The sequence below is a fragment of the Bos mutus genome, chromosome 6, assembly GCF_027580195.1.
Source record: "Bos mutus isolate GX-2022 chromosome 6, NWIPB_WYAK_1.1, whole genome shotgun sequence".
Taxonomy (NCBI): Eukaryota; Metazoa; Chordata; class Mammalia; order Artiodactyla; family Bovidae; genus Bos; species Bos mutus.
In genome coordinates, this window is record NC_091622.1 from 45,997,517 (window position 1) to 46,015,233 (window position 17,717).

Genomic DNA, 17,717 nt, shown 5'->3' on the forward strand with positions numbered 1-17,717 from the left:
TCTTCAGTTTCTTTCATCAGTGTCTAACAGTTTTCTGGGTATAGGATTTTTGTTTTCTTAAGTGGGTTAATTCTGAGATATTTTCTTGGTTTTGATGAGATGGTAAATGGGATTGTTTCCTTAATTTCTTTATTGTTGATTATTAATGTATAGAAATGTAATATTTCTGTATATTAGCTTTGTATTCTTCAACTTTATTCTTGAAGAAGCTCTTCTATAATATTTTTCTGATGGCATCTTTAGCATTTTCTATGTATAATACCATGTCATTGTTATTGATTTCCAACTTAATATCAGTGTTGTCAGAGACCTCCTCTGACTGGTTAAATCTTTTGGACGTTGTTGAGGCTTGCTTTGCAGCCTCGCGTAGAGTCAGTTTTGCTTTGTATCCCATGGGCACTTGTAAAGAATGAAAGAATGTGTCCTGTCATTGTTGGGTCAGGTTATCTGTGTATATGTCACTGAAATCCAGGTGTCAATTATACTGTTCAGCTTTTCTATAATCTTACTGAATTTTTTTCTGATTGTTACCAACTATTCAAAGAAATATGTTTAAATCTCCTATCATGACTGTATATTTATCTATTTCTTTTATTTCTCTCAATTTTTAAATTTTAAGGCTGTTTCATTGGTTGTACATAGATCTATATTGTGATAACTTCCTGATGGATTAATCCCTTAATGATTATGAAATGTCCTTTATTTCTAGTAAGGTTCTTGCCTTAAAGTCTGTTTTGTCTGATGTTAGTATAGCCACAGCAGCTTTTTTTGATTAGTGATTGCAAGGTATGACTTTTTTCATACTTTTATTTTCACCCTTTCTGTATCAAAATCATCAATATAGTTGTCTTTTAAATCCAGGCTGACAAATCTTTCAATTTTATTAGTTAGTGTATTTACATTTAATGATTTTACTGATTTATTTGGTTTTATATTATTGGTCTTAATATTTGGGTTTTTAATTTTGCTTCATATTCTGTTTTCTCTCTTTTTTATATTCTTTTGGGTTATTAAATATCATTCAAATATTTTAATTGTTTTTTGTTTTTCTTCTCCATTAATGTGGTAGATACACAGTGTTTTACTGTTCTTTATATAGCTGCCTTAGAGGTTACAACATTTATTTTGATTAATTGTACTCTTGAATAAACTATTTTATTTTTTTTTTACTATTTTCCTGTAATGTAATGCTAGAACTTAGAAACTTTAGTTATTACACCTCTTTCCTTTTGTGTTATTTTTGTTGTGCATTTTATTTTAAATTCCATAGGACATTGCTATCAGTGTTTTGTAACATAAGCATTTAGTCAATATTTACTCATCTTCAGTTCAGTTCAGTTCAGTCGCTCAGTCATGTCCGACTCTTTGTGACCCCATGAATTGCAGCACACCAGGCCTCCCTGTCCATCACCAACTCCCGGAGTTCACCCAAACTCATGTCCATCGAGTTGGTGATGCCATCCAGTCATCTCATCCTCTGGGGTTCCTTTCTCCTCCTGCCCCCAATCCCTCCCAGCATCAGAGTCTTTTCCAATGAGTCAACTCTTCACATGAGGTGGCCAAAGTATTGGAGTTTCAGCTTCAGCATCATTCCTTCCAAAGAAATCCCAGGGCTGATCTCCTTCAGAATGGACTGGTTGGATCTCCTTGCAGTCCAAGGGACTCTCAAGAGTCTTCTCCAACACCACAGTTCAAAAGCATCAATTCTTCGGTGCTCAGCTTTCTTCACAGTCCAACTCTCACATCCATACTTGACCACTAGAAAAACCGTAGCCTTGACTAGACGAACCTTTGTTGGCAAAGTAATGTCTCTGCTTTTGAATATGCTATCTAGGTTGGTCATAACTTTCCTTCCAAGGAGTAAGTGTCTTTTAATTTCATGGCTGCAGTCACCATCTCCAGTGATTTTGGAGCCCCAGAAAATAAAGTCTGATACTGTTTCCACAGTTTCCCCATCTATTTCCCATGAAGTGATGGGACCAGATGCCATGATCTTCGTTTTCTGAATGTTGAGCTTTAAGCCAACTTTTTCACTCTCCTCTTTCACTTTCATCAAGAGGCTTTTTATTCCTCTTCACTTTCTGCCATAAAGGTGGTGTCATCTGCATATCTGAGGTTATTGATATTTCTCCCAGCAATCTTGATTCCAGCTTGTGCTTCTTCCAGCCTAACGTTTCTCATGATGTATTCTGCATATAAGTTAAATAAGCAGGGTGACAGTATACAGCCTTGACGTACTCCTTTTCCTATTTGGAACCAGTCTGTTGTTCCATGTCCAGTTCTAACTGTTGCCTCCTGACCTGCATATAGGTTTCTCAAGAGGCAGGTCAGGTGGTTTGGTATTCCCATCTCTTTCAGAATTTCCACAGTTTCTTGTGATCCACACAGTCAAGGGCTTTGGCATAGTCAATAAAGCAGAAATAGATGTTTTTCTGGAACTCTCTTGCTTTTTCAATGATCCAGTGGATGTTGGCAATTTGATCTCTGGTTCCTCTGCCTTTTCTAAAACCAGCTTGAACATCTGGGAGTTCATGGTTCACGTATTGCTGAAGCCTGGCTTGGAGAATTTTGAGCATTACTTTCCTAGCATATGAGATGAGTGCAATTGTGCGGTAGTTTGAGCATTCTTTGGCATTGCCTTTCTTTGGGATTGGAATGAAAACTGACCTTTTCCAGTCCTGTGTGGATCAGTTTTCCAGTCCTGTGGCCACTGCTGAGTTTTCCAAATTTGTGGGCATATTGAATGCAGCACTTTCACAGCCTCATCTTTCAGGATTTGAAATAGCTCAACTGGAATTCCATCATTGGTTACTCATCTTAACCAATTTTTATTCTTGTTTCTTATAATTCCCTTCTATATATCTTTATTTACCCTGGGATTATTTTTCTCCTATAAAACTCTTAGTATTTCTTTTAGTTCAGATTTTCTGGTGACAGTCTCCTCAGTTTTATTTGTTTGATGATGTCTTTAGTGAAAGTGAAAGTTTCTCGGTTGTGTCAGACTCTGCGACCCTGTGGACTGTAGCCTGCAAGGTTCCTTTGTCCATGGAATTATCCAGTGCAAGAATACTGGAGCAGGTAGCCTTTCCCTTCTCCAGGGCATCTTCCCAACCTAGGGGTTGAACCCAGGTCTCCCACATTGCAGGCAGAATCTTTACCATCTGAACCACCAGGGAATCCCAACCCAGGGGTCGAACCCAGGTCTTCCACATTGCAGGCGGATTCTTTACCATCTGAGCCACCAGGGAATCCCAAGAATACTGGAGTGGGTAGCTTATCCCTTCTCCAGGGGATCTTCCCAACCCAGGAATTGAACCGGGGTCTCCTGCACTGGCAGGCGGGTTCTTTACCACTAGTGCTACTTGGGAAGCTCTTATACAGCTGAGCTGTGCGGGAAGCGCCGATAATGTCTTTATTTCATCTTTATTTCTGAAGGATTTTTTTAAATCCTGTGTTTAAATTTCAGTTGTCATTAATTTTTTTCTCAGCATATCGAGACATTTCTTTTTCTCCTGGCCTCTTTGTTTTCTGTTGTGAAATCAGTCATCAGTCTTTTTGAAATCCACTGAATATATGTTCCCCACCCTCACCTGGCTATTTTAACATTTTCATATTATCTTTTTCATTTTAATCTTTGTTGAAAATAACCTTGATGTGCTGTTATTGTTGTTTGCATTATATTATTATTATTAAATTCATTCTGGTTTGAATTTATAGAGCTTCTTAAATCTTGTGTTAGTATCTTTCTCCAGTTTTAGAAAATTCTTCATCATTTACTGTCTGAATATTTGTTCTGCCACATTTTTCTCCTTCTTTCTTTCTGAGATTCCAATTTGTATATAGTAGATTTTTCACTGAGTCCTACTTATCTCTACTACTCTTTTCCTTTATTTTACATTTTTTTCCTCTGTGCTTTAGTTTGGACATTTTCTTTTGACCTCCTTTCAATTCATGAATCCTGTTTTATGCTATTTTTATATCTCTTGGTAAATGTATCTAATGAATTCTTACTTATATTTAGTGTTATTTTTCAGTTCTAAATTTCCAAATGGTTCTCTTTTATTGATTCCAATTCTTAGGTAAAATTACCTGCTTTTCATCTACTTTGTCCAGTTCTTTCTCTTTAAAAAAAATATAACTCATAATTGTTCTAAAGTCTTTGTCAGTTAACACCAATATCTGTATCACATGTAGATCTGTCTGTGGTGTTATTTTTCCTTATCTTTTGTTAATCTAATTTTGTCTGTTGGCATGCCTAATAATTTTTATTTTATGCCAGACATTGTGTCCAAAAAATTGTAATGCCTCCTGATGATATCTTCCCTTTTTTAAGGATTCACTCTCTCCTCTCCTGGGCTTCCCCAGTGGCACAGTGATAAAGAATCTGCCTGCCAATGCAGGGAATGCAAGAGACGTGGGTTCAATACATGAGTCGGGAAGATCCTCTGAAGGAGGAAATGACAACCCACTCCAGTATTCTTGCCTGGGGAATCCCATGGTCAGAGGAACCCGGCAGGCTACAGTCCATGGGGTCCCAAAGAGTCAGATATGAATGGGGGACTGATCACCACAACGCTACCACCCCCTGGGCCGATACTCTTGTGACTGATTCCCTTTATCCAATTAGGGAGTGTGCTGGGTTGAGACTGAGTTTTACTTTCAGGCTTAATTTTCTTTCCTCTGTTTCTTCCCTGGCTCTCACAAGTTTTCAGCTATGAATTTGATATATTCTAAGGGTGCTTTCCTCCTTGGGTCCCAGACTCTAACCTTTTTCTGGTCAGACTGCTAAAGAACTTTTTCACAAGTCTTGTGCTTAGGTTTGTAGCCTTCTACCCCACACAGTTTTAATATTCAAAAATTTCTTGAGAAAACTGGCCATGTGCTTAAGATCTCCCGAGTCTGTGCCAAAGCTATGCTTATTCCTCTGTCCTCCCTTGGCAGCCTTCCACCAGGGTTGGTACTGGGTTTGTCCCGATTGTCAGCCTTCAGTTCATGCTCAGAATAATGATCCAAGGGAAGATGTGGCTACAGCAGCCAGTATGTCTCTCAAGATTTTCCCCTTTCTGTTACTCTAGTTCTTGTTCTCTTAACAACCCTCTTCTGTCTATATATAGTTGGATTTCTGTTTGTTTGGCTCTTCTTTTTGTTGTATATAGGGATGCTGATCAGCCACCAGCTCCTCCATACAATTTGGAAATACAAGGCCAATTCTGTCAGGATTGAACAAGATAACATGCCTGGCACATAGTAAGTGCTCAGAAAGTAGAAGTCTGAATTAAAGTCCAAATGAAATACACTCCTTTGTTTAAAATCCCTCAGTGCTTCTCATTGCCCTTAGGAGAATGAACAAAGTCCTTGATTAGGCCCACACAGCTTGGTGGTACTCTTCTTCAGTCTCTGCTCTTCAGCCGTGACTGTCTAAGTTTTATAGAATTTCCATAACCTTCTAGTTTAGTTTATCTACTCCTTTCTTTTTGGGATCCATAGTACCTGGAACTTTATTTTTTGTAGTATTTAAGCATCATCCTTCCCCACTAAAGTCTGCTTCATAAAGACAGGGAAAGACTCTGTGTCTCTTGTTCTGCTGTCTTATATACCCAGCATAATGACTACTATGAGAAAGGTACTCAACATGTCTTTGTTAAATGAAACAAATCCCAGTTCTTCTTAGTGTCCATTCTGACAATATATATTGAGTACCTTCAGTTCAGTTCAGTCTCTCAGTCGTGTCTGACTCTATGCAACCCCATGAACCACAGTACGCCAGGCCTCCCTGTCCATTACCAACTCCCAGAATCCACCCAAACCCATGTCCATTGAGTCGGTGATGCCATGCAACCATCTCATCCTCTGTCTTCCCTTTCTCCTCCTGTCCTCAATCTTTCGCAGCATCAGGGTCTTTTCAAATGAGTCCGCTCTTCGCATCAGATGCCCAAAGTATTGGAGTCTCAGCTTCAACATCAGTCCTTCCAGTGAATACCCAGGACTGATCTCCTTTAGGATGGACTGGTTGGATCTCCTTGCAGTCCAACGGACTCTCAAGAGTCTTCTCCAACACCACAGTTCAAAAGCATCAATTCTTCAGCGCTCAGCTTTCTTTATAGTCCAACTCTCACATCCATACATGACCACTGGAAAAACCATTGCCTTGACTAGATGAACCTTTGTTGGCAAAGTAATGTCTCTGCTTTTTAATATGCTGTCTAGGTTGGTCATAACTTTCCTTCCAAGGAGTAAGCGTCTTTTAATTTCATGGCTGCAGTCACTATCTGCAGTGATTTTGGAGCCCAGAAAAATAAAGTCAGCCACTGTTTCCACTGTTTCCCCATCTATTTCCCATGAAGTGATGGGACCGGATGCCATGTTCTTAGTTTTCTGACTGTTGAGCTTTAAGCCAACTTTTTCACTCTCCTCTTTCACTTTCATCAAGAGGCTTTTTAGTTCTTCTTCACTTTCTGCCATAAGGGTGGTGTCATCTGCATATCTGAGTACCTACTATGTATCAAATACTTAGTGGTAAAAGATTATGAAAAGCATCCTTACTTAAGAAATTCAAAGTCTGCTGTGGCATTTTGCTTTTCTTTAAAAGTACTTTTTCTTTAAGTATTTCTTTTTATTGTAATTTGGGATCTAATAAGTTAATAGTTGTTTCTCAATTTTATAAAAAAGCCTGAAGCTTCAGAATATAAGCAGTAATGACAAAACTTTTTCCAAAGCTTTTTCTATTTCAGAATTGCAAATAAGAGATTAATGATCTGTATAAATTATAACTTCATTTGGAGGTTACTGCCTTGAAGGAATATTTTTGTTCCTTTCTATTTTGAACTCCACATCTATTAATTCACTGTTATTATTTGTTTTGATTATTGAACAAGTATCTATTGAGTATTTACTATGTGTAAGACACAGTTCAAGGCCCAGGGAATAAACCAATGAATAAGATAAAGTTTTGCTCTCATGGTGAGATGATAGTATTAGGTTGGTGCAAAAGTAATTGCTGTTTTGCATTGTTGAACTTTGCCATTTGATACTGGAATATGTTCTCAAGTAAGTGTGGTTATGTTATACATCATTTGAATGTGCATTTCTCAATTTATGTTTTTTTGCTAATGTCTTATTACTTGCTGATTATATTTATTTTAAACTATAGAAATTACGTTAGACAAAAAGCAAATTTGAGCGATTTTTTTATTCCAGTTCAAAACGGGTCGTAAAGCAGCAGAGACAACTCACAACATCAACAATGCATTTGGCCCAGGAACTGCTAATTAATGTACAGTGATGGCTCAAGAAGTTTTGCAAAGCCTTGAAGATGAGGAATGTATTGGCCAGCCATCAGAATTTGTGTGTGTGTTAGTTGCTCAGTCATGTCCAACTCTTTGTGACCCCATGGACTGTAGCCCACTAGGCTCCTCTGTCCATGGGATTTTCCAGGCAAGAATAATGGAGTAGGTTGCCATTTCCTTCTTCGGGGATCTTCCTGATCCAGGGATCGTGCCCGGGTCTCCTGCATTACAGGCAGATTCTTTACTGTCTAAGCCACTGGGAAAGCCCACAAGTTGAGACTTGACCAATTGAGAGCAGTCGTTGAAGTTGATCCTCTTACAACTACATGAGAAGTTGCTTAAGAACTCAGCGTCGACCATTCTATGGTTGTTTGGCTTTTGAAACAAGTTGGAAAGGCAAAAAAGCTCAATAAGTGGAATAAGTGGGTGCCTCATGAGCTAACTGAAAAAAAATGTTGATTTGAAGTGTTGTCTTCTCTTATTCTATGCAACAACAAAGAACCATTTTTCTATCAGATTGTGACATGCCATAAAAAGTGGATTTTATACAACAGTTGGAGATGACCAGCTCAATGGTTGGACAGAGAAGAAGCTCCAAAGCACTTCCCAAAGCCAAACTTGCACCAAAAAATGATCATGGTCACTGTTTGGTGGTCTGCTGCCAATCTGATCCACTACACATTTCTGAATCCTGGTGAAACCATTACATCTTAGACGTATGCTCAGCAAATCAATGAGATGCATGGAAAACTGCATGTGTGCAGCAGTTACTGGTTAACAGAAAGGGCCCAATTCTTCTCCATGACTATGCCCGACTGCATGTCACACAACCAACACTTCAGAAGTTGAACAAACTGGACTATGAATTTATGCCTCATCTGCCATATTCACCTGACCTCTCACCAGTGGATTACCACTTCTTCAAGCATCTCGATGACTTTTTGTAGGGAAAATCCTTCCACAACCAGCAGGAGGCAGAAAATGCTTTCCAAGAGCTCACTGAATCCTGAAGCGCGGATTTTTTGGTCTACAGAAGTAAACTTATTTCTCATTGGCAAAAATGTGTTGATTGTAATCGTTCCTATTTTGATTAATAAAGATGTTTGAGCCTAGTTATAATGATTTCAAATTCATGGTCCAAAACTGCAATTACCCTTGTACCAACCTGCACATAAATACAGATCCACAATCCCTTATTCAGACCCTAGGGGCAGGTATGTTTTGGAATTAGCATTTTTCAAATTTTAGAAAGGTAATTCCTGCATATTCTGTATGTTATTTAAATCCTTACTATTTATCGTTTTATTGCACCTTGTAATTACACATTAGTATTTATGCAGCAAAATGTATGAATTTTCAGTAGATTTTCCTACCAAATGAGTTTAAGTCAGGACAGATTTTGCCATCAATTCAGTTAAAAAAAAAACAGCTTTAATTTTCCAAGCTTTTTAGGTTGTAGGATTTCAAATAAAGGGTTATGTATCTATACATATAACATCAGGGAATTAATTGCCTTGAGGTAATAAAAAGTGGAGGAAGCAAAACTGATAAAGGAGTATAAGGAGATGGTTCGCAGGGAATTCAAAAACATGTATTTGCCTGATTCTTAAGATAAAATAGGAAATCTGTGATATTATAGATTCCTACTTTAAAAGAATATAATTATAGATCCTTTTAAAGTAATGTAATGTAGTCTTGGACTTGAAAATATATGTGATAACTTTGCCTTAGTTTATGTCCAATAGCTCGGATGTTTGCTAGAAATGTCAGCTAACTCTTAAAAGCCAGCTTTACAATCAGCTTTGATAATGTATGGTTAAACAACTGGCTGTTTGTAACAGGCCTTTACAAATTTAGTCAAGAGGGCGTTTTCCTGCCACGACCATATTCTGCACTGCCTTCATTTTGTCTGTATTATATTTAGAAAGTGCTAAAGCAGTGTTGGCCCAACTTAATTAGAAAAATTAAAATCACACAGAGTATTTCAAAGCCAAATATAAATGATTTTTCAGATTTCCCCCTTGTCGTTAGTGCTTTTCTTGTAGTATTTTAATGTATCCTTTCGTATACTAAAGTTTACTTATTTAAAAATCTTGGTGTAATAACATGGAACTTTGTGTTTCTAGAAAAAGCATATGGTTTTTGATTTCTGTGTTTTCTTGAATTATGAAATCAACCTACATCTTAAAGTTGAATTTGCCCATTCATCCTCTAGATGGTAGAGTGATAGCCTGATTCCAAATTTGATGTCTCACACCAGGTCATCATTATTTTGTATCATGTGTTATTTGTGTTTAAAATGGATGTTGTATAAAACCTCAAATGCTATTTCCATTCCATTAAGTGCTTAATAAGTCTTGTTGCTCAGATTGTTATTATGAATAATAGAGTTGTAAGTGTTGTAAAGGAAGGAACCTGGAAGGAGATAGGCTTTGGAGAGAGAAGGAATAATATAACTGATAGGATGTTGTCATGAGACTAGAACCTCAGAGCATCATTTTTTGTTGTTGTTGTTGTTTTTAAAATTTGACTACACTGCATGGCATGTGGGATCTTAGTTCTCTGACCAAGGATCAAACTCACACCCCTGCATTGGAAGCACAGAGTCTTAACCACTGGACCACCAAGGAAGTCCCCTAGAACCCCAGAGCATCTTTTTTAAAAATTTTATTTAATTGGAGGATAATTGTTTTACAATGTTGTATTGGTTTTTGCCACACATCAACATGAATCAGCCACAGGTATATGTATTCGCCTCTCTCTCGAACCTCCCTCACACCCCACCCCACTCCTCTAGATTGTCACAGAGTGTTGTGTTGAGCTCCCTGCATCACACAGCAAATTCCCACTGGCTAGCTGTTTTACATATGGTAACGTATATGTTTCTGTGCTACTCTTTTCTGTGGTGGTGATGGGCTCTTTAGAAAAACTAGATTAAGTCCAAAGCAATTATGTTAGTGATGAAAATGTTTGCATTTGATACGGGGAGGGGGTTATATATATATTATTTTTAAAATCATACTTCTGTCTTAGCTTTTTTATTTTTAACCTCACTAAATACATTTTGAGTTCTACAAGGGTAAGGGATGACTTTGTGATGGTTTTCCCTTTATACTGAGCAACTAGCATGTAGGAAGTGTTCAGTTAATTATTGAAGGAAGAATGCAAATGAATAGGTGTATATACTATATTGAAAGGAGACCCCTGGACTTGGAGAAGGCTTGGATGGCACTTAAAGTGGGGAAGATGGGAGTGAATTCCTGATGTGGGAATGGTGACAAGGCTAAGTAGCTTTTTGTTGTAGGGCGCTTCTAGAGAGATAAGATTTTATAAATTGGGATTGAAATGCCAGAATGAGTTTGTCTTTATTTCATAGGCAGTGAAAGGGTCGTTGAGGTATTTTGAGGGTGAAGACATTGAGATGGTTTTGGTGAACACTAGTCAGGCACTGGTGAGCAGGTTAGATAGAAATGGGGAGTGTTCTACTTTCATCCTCCACTTTATTCCTTCCTATATTCTCCTGGAGCATCCACCCTTCTACAAACTGATAGTGCACCAGAACTTTTACATACCTCTGTTCAGTCCATCCACTCAGCCTATATGCCTTTTCTCCCCTTTTCTAGTTTCTAAAATTAGAATTAATTGTTCTGTGGATGATTCCTCTGTCGTAACATAGTGGAGTTAGCTTTTTTTTAAATTGGCCATCTTTTTATGTTTTTTGTTTTAATGCTTTTTTATTTGTAGCCATTCCCCCACCCCCATTTGTGTTTGTGTTATGTGTTTTTTGTTTTGTTTTTGGCTGCGCCACATTGCTTATGGGATATTAGTTCCCCAGCAAGGAACTGAACCCAGGCCACAACAGTGAAAGTGCCGAGTCCTAACCACTGGACCATCAGGGAATTCCGTTCCCATGGGGTTTTGTAGGTGTAGGCCTAAGTAATCTTTAGTGCAATGTGTTCACTGAAAACACGTTTATGAAGTACTTCTATGTGATAAGCATTATGTTGGTTCAGAGATGAAAGACTTATGCTCTAGAAGCCTAGTGCAGTGGTTCTCAAAGTATAGTCTGTGGACCCCTGGTGGGTCCTAAGACCCCTTCAGGTCAAAACTATTTTGTATAATACAAAGGCCTTTTAAAAAAATATTCATTGTGCTGACATTTACACTGATGCTACAAAAGCAATGGCGATGAGTTTAAATCGGGGAACTAGTACCGAACTCTACTAGTAGTCACTGTATTTTTCACCAACACACAGTTTTAAAACATAATCTAAGTGTTTAAGTGTTCTTGATCAACAGTAAACAAGTATAAATTTTATTACATCTCATTTCTTGAATACTAATTTTTAAATAATCTGTTTGCTGAAATGGAAATTATGAGTAAGACACTACTGCTGTGTATTGCAATAAGATGGCTATCTAGAGGAAGACCACTCCAGCGATTAACTAAATTACAAACTGGATTGCCTTTTTTTAAAAAATGAAACATCTTTACTTGTAAGCGTGAACTGTTGACAAACTGTTATTCACACTTGAATATTTGGCAGATATTTTCTCTAAAATGAGCAAAGTGAGCCTATCACTTCAAGGAAAACTGTTATATATTGCCAATTATAAAATTCAGGCTTTAAATAAAAATTGGATTCTGGAAAACTTGTTTTCATCAGTGTGAATTTGATGGCTTCCTAATACTTAAATACTTTTCTGATGGTATTGATGGTGATATTAACAAATGTTACTTTTTGATATTGTTTAATGAAATATGTCCACCACATATTGTTAATATGTTTGAAATGATTGATATGTAATGTTACAAAATCATGTATAAGTAGAAGATTGATTCAAAGTGCAAGGCAGATCGATACATGTTTTTCCAATAAAGTGTGAAAGTATAGGTTCATGAAATTATAAGTTCATTCAAATTCCACATTTCAGCTAATCTTTAGGAAACTACTAGTTGTCAAATTTAGTATACTATCAAAGGAGAATATCCACAATATCTGAAAAGGATATTAAAATATCATTTTCCAGTTGCCTGTGTGACACTGATTTTCGCATATGTTAGTCAGAACAACACATGCCACAGATGGAATATTACAGCGGGGTGAAGAGCCCAGTTGTCTTCTACTGTCCAAACATCAAAGATATTTGCATTTGCACTGTAAAACAGGGCCTCTTTTTCTCACTAATTTTGTTTCTTAAAATATAGTTCTTTTAAATAAAAATATCTTGGTTAATATATAATAGATTTATATTTATTACTTTAAAATGAATTGACAAATATTTTTATTATGATAAACATAAAATTTGCCATTTTAACCATTTTTAAGTGTACAGTTCAGTGACATTAAGTACATTCATATTTTTTGTGAATTCACATTCACATTTTGTGCAACCATTATCACCATCCATCTCCAGAACTTTTTCATCATCCCATACTGAAACTCAATACTCATTAAACACTAACTTCCCATTGCTCCTTCTTCACAGTCCCTGGCTATTAGCATTCTACTTTCTGTCTCTATGAATTTGACTATTCTAGTACCTCATATAAGTGGCGTCATACAGCATTTGTCTTTTTGTGACTGGCTTATTTTGCTTAGCATAATGTCCTCAAGGTTTGTCCATGTTGTAGATGTGCCAGAATTGTCTTCTTGTTTAAGGCTGAATAGTATTCCATTGTGTGTACATACAACATTTTCTTTATCCATTCATTTATCTTTGACCCTTGGGTTGCATCCATATATTAACTATTATAAATAATGCTGCGATGAGCATGAGTGTACAAGTAGCTGTTAAAGTCCTTGTTTTCAGTTCTGTTGAGTATGTATGTAGAATTGGAATTGCTGGGCCATACAGAAATTCAATTTTTTATTTTTTGAGGAGTTAATTTCTAGTACTATAAATATCAGTAGATATAATCCACATTAACAGAAGTACTCTTGAGTCTTCAATGATTTTTAAGAATGAGGGTCCTGAGACTTAAAAATTTGAGAATAAGTGGTGTAGTGGAATGAGTGAAATAGAGAGGTAAATTAGGAAGTTACTACAGTAGAAGACAAGTTGGACTAGACTTTGCTTAGAGAAAATGACCAGAGTGGTAAGGAGAATATGTCAAATGAAGAGAACTTGGAGAACCTGAAAATGTATGTGACCTTGAGAACTTTCTGGGAAGATACAATAGCTAACTTTGAGTATTTGAAGATCTCTCACAGAAAAGGGATTTGGCATATTTTCTGTGAACTTGGAGTAAGGTGGAGCAGAGGGGAAGAATGATAGTAGCAGATGTTAAGGGGAATCTATTTTAGTTCATAATAAGGATTTTCTAACAGAATAGTTCCAAGGTAGAATTGACTAAAGGTAGGGAAAGCTAGCATAGAGTTTCAAACTGAGAGTTTCTAAGCTAAAAAAGCTCCTTGGAGAGGAGAGGTGAATCTGTCATTAAATGGTTAGTTGGCCTAGAAGAACTCTATAATCCCTTCTGATGCTGAAGTTCCATGATTCGGATTAACATGTTCCTCTGTCATTTGTATGACCTGTAAGTTGACAGTTGGATTCAGGGGTTTTGATCAGACTCAGGTGCCATCTCAGTGACCACAGCTGTTGGCACTGGAGTCCTCTTTCATTGAGAAGCACATAATGGCTGGTTGTTTTTTTGCAAAGTTAATAGCTATTTCTCCTCAATGCCTAGAATTGATTAGGCGTTGCAAAATGATGGTATTCTAATTATATCATACCTGTTTTAGTTATTCTAGCTGGAATATTTTTATAAAGAGACATTTCTCCATATCTGTTATTTGGTTACCAAATGATATAGTTTCTGTAGGGCTTCCCTGGTGGCTCAGTGGTAAAGAATTCCCCTACCATGCAGGAGTCACGAGTTTGATCCCTGGGTGGGAAGATCCTCTGGAGAAGGAAATGGCAATCTACTCCAGTATTCTTGCCTGGGAAGTTCCATGGACAGAGGAGCCTGGCGGGCTACAGTTCATGGGGTCGCGAAAGAATCGGATACGACTTAGTGACTAAACAATAGTTCCTGTAGGAAAGTCGGGCTAGATAGATGCCTTTTCATTTATTAATCAGTTTTCAAGGTAGTAAGTTGGTTCCTTGTCATCTTCAATTTTCATTACTCTATCAAGTTTTTCTTCTTAGAAAGGGAGAAGAGACTTGTCTGGTCAGTTTCAAGTATTCATAGGTGTGAGGCTGCTCCAGTGTCTTCAGACCTCGTCTGCTATCTTGGATTAGAGAACAACCCTCCCAGTGTCAGCTCCTGTTCTCAAATTAGCTCTTCATATGTTCCAGTGAATACTTGCTGGCAATTTTGGGGTCTTCCTCTTTTCGTATTCATCAACAGCCCCTCTGCTCTTTCCTTTTATAGTTGCTAACACCATACAAGTCTTGTGGTTGTTGGTTTGTCCCCAACTGCTTGTATTTTAGGTTTGTGGGGAATACCTTATTACCAAGTTTGGTTGTGAGTGTTTTCTGTTGGATTTTGGTTTTGTTGTCTAGTTGCTTGGTTTCACTGTGGAGATCGTGGAGATTAAAACAAAAAAGTCTCCCTACTACCAATGTCATCTTCCCAGAGAGATGTTAGAATCTTGGAAGAATTAGAGTAGAATTGAGAATAACTGAAATTTCTGACTTGGTGAATGATAATTTTCATGGATGAGTATTAAAAATAGGAGAGAAGGAGAAAGATAGTGAATGGAATATAAGATCAGTTTTTGATTTCTTAATCAGAAATGTTTGTGAGATACCCTAACAGAAATGCTTTCTTAAGACATAAAGTGAGTGAAAGTGAAAGTCGCTCAGTCGTGTCCGACTCTTTGTGACCCCATACAGTCCATGGGATTCTCCAGGCCAGAATACTGGAGTGGGTAGCCTTTTCCTTCTCCAGGGGATCTTCCCAACCCAGGGATCGAACCCAGGTCTCCTGTATTGCAGGTGGATTCTTTACCAGTTGAGCCACAAGGGAAGCCCTTTTAAGACATATGTCTCTAGAATTTGATAGAGAGAGCTAGGTGATGAAATATCAACACTTCAAAGGTAATTGAGGCCATTATAAGTTGGAGAAATTATTATTTTGGTAAAAATCACAGTGTGAAAAACCAGTAGAATAGAAAGCATTCAACTGAAGATGAAAGAGACACTAATAAGCATTTGTGAGTGGGTCAGATCAGATCAGATCAGATCAGTCGCTCAGTGGTGTCCAACTCTTTGCAACCCCATGAGTCGCAGCACGCCAGGCCTCCCTGTCTATCACCAACTCCCGGAGTTCACTCAGACTCACATCCATCGAGTCAGTGATGCCATCCAGCCATCTCATCCTCTGTCGTCCCCTTCTCCTCTTGCTCCCAATCCCTCCCAGCACCAGAGTCTTTTCCAATGAGTCAACTCTTCACATGAGGTGGCCAATGTACTGGAGTTTCAGCTTTAGCATCATTCCTTCCAAAGAAATCCCAGGGCTGATCTCCTTCAGAATGGACTGGTTGGATCTCCTTGCAGTCCAAGGGACTCTCAAGAGTCTTCTCCAACACCACAGTTCAAAAGCATCAATTCTTTGGCGCTCAGCCTTCTTCACAGTCCAACTCTCACATCCATACATGACCACAGGAAAAACCATAGCCTTGACTAGACGAACCTTTGTTGGCAAAGTAACGTCTCTGCTTTTGAATATGCTGTCTAGGTTGGTCATAACTTTCCTTCCAAGGAGTAAGCGTCTTTTAATTTCATGGCTGCAGTCACCATCTGTAGTGATTTTGGAGCGCAGAAAAATAAAGTCTGACACTGTTTCCACTGTTTCCCCATCTATTTCCCATGAAGTGATGGGACCAGATGCCATGATCTTCGTTTTCTGAATGTTGAGCTTTAAGCCAACTTTTTCACTCTCCGCTTTCACCTTCATCAAGAGGCTCTTTAGTTCTTCTTCACTTTCTGCCATAAGGGTGGTGTCATCTGCATATCTGAGGTTATTGATATTTCTCCCGGCAATCTTGAGTGGGTAGTTTTATGTATTTTCCATAAATATGTACAACAAATGCAGGTTTACAGAGCAGCAATCCAAAGGGGATGACACTCTTCAAAGCTCCAGTTATATGGATGCATCAGGGTTTTTGGCTATTAGGTGCATGTAGATTCCATATATATTAAGTATAAAAAGAATGAATTTATAAAGTATTTTTCCTATTAGAAAAATAGATGTTAAATATTCATAAAAATGAAAGTCTTAGATGAAGATGTTAACTATTCATTAGCTACAGGTTTAATATTTTAAGTAGATTCTAGTGTCCTATCACAGATCTTCTGTTTTAAAAGTATATGAGTATTCTGTCTTACGAGCTGTTCCAGATGCTCAGGAGCTCTGATCTCAAAGGGGGTGTTTTAAATGGTAGTATGCATATATGGCTCCCCTGGTGGCTTAGATGGTAAGAATCTGTCTGCAATATGGGAGACTCAGGTTCGATCCCTGGTTTGGGAAGATCCCCTGGAGAAGGAAATAGCAACCTACTCCAGTATTCTTGCTTGGAGAATCCTATGGAGCCTGGTGAGCTACAGTCCATGGGGTCTCAAAGAGTTGGACACAACTGAGCAACTAACACACACACACACACACACACACACACACACACATTTGGACATTCCTTTTTAAACATCTCGTTAGCATTAAGTATCACGCCAAATGACTACTTTTGACCTGTCTTTTTGTTTCTTCTTTCTAAAATCAGGCCAGTCTTCAGAGACCTGAGATTAAACTTGAATCACTAAAAGAAGATATTAAGGAATTCTTTAAAATATCAGGTTTGTAAGTTGCTTTTTATTTTTCTTTCTCTAATTCTTTAAAGCAAAATAAGGAAAGACTTTATTTTGAGGGGATATTGTATCTGCAGTCAGTTACTTGTTTAAAATTGTGGAAGAGTGGTAGGATAGGTTTTTATCTGCAGTGAATTAGAACTTTCAGACATTTCTGCAGAAATTCAGGAACACTGGTAATAACTGCTTTACATTGATCAGTTTTAAATAGTGTTTACCTTCCTGGTCAAAATACATCCTGAATGTATTAAAATCTCCTTGGTTAAATATCTTGTCTTTTACCTTTCATCTGTGACTTTTTTCTTTCTCTGCTTCTTTTCTCTCTTTTCTACACTTCAAAGAAAACAGAAGAAGATCTCAGCTTTTAGAGCAAGCTGTTAAGCTTTTGCACTTGGGAACTGAGATATTAAGTGGTTTACTTACCCAAATAAGTTGATCAGAAATAATAGTTAGTAGCCAAGTGAACTGATCTGACTGGTGGTGCCTCATAATAGTCTGCTTCTCTTGTTTAGGAATTTACTGACTAGGTGATTGTCATGAATTACTTATGATCTTTGTCAAGCGCCTGGCTGTTTCTCGCCCTTCCGTTGGCATGTTCCTCATAGCACTGACAGTACAACT

The 17,717-nt window shown here is 37.7% G+C and overlaps 1 protein-coding gene across 2 annotated transcripts in view; it reads left to right on the top strand.

The window, feature by feature from the left end:
* The window catches only part of TBC1D19 (TBC1 domain family member 19), a 157,225-nt gene that overhangs the window by 11,526 nt on the left and 127,982 nt on the right, over positions 1-17,717 (top strand). For both annotated transcript variants that reach the window (XM_070372240.1, XM_070372239.1), the window contains exon 2: positions 17,012-17,084. In XM_070372240.1, coding sequence (XP_070228341.1) covers positions 17,012-17,084 — 73 coding nt within the window. The remainder of the gene's footprint in view (positions 1-17,011; positions 17,085-17,717) is intronic.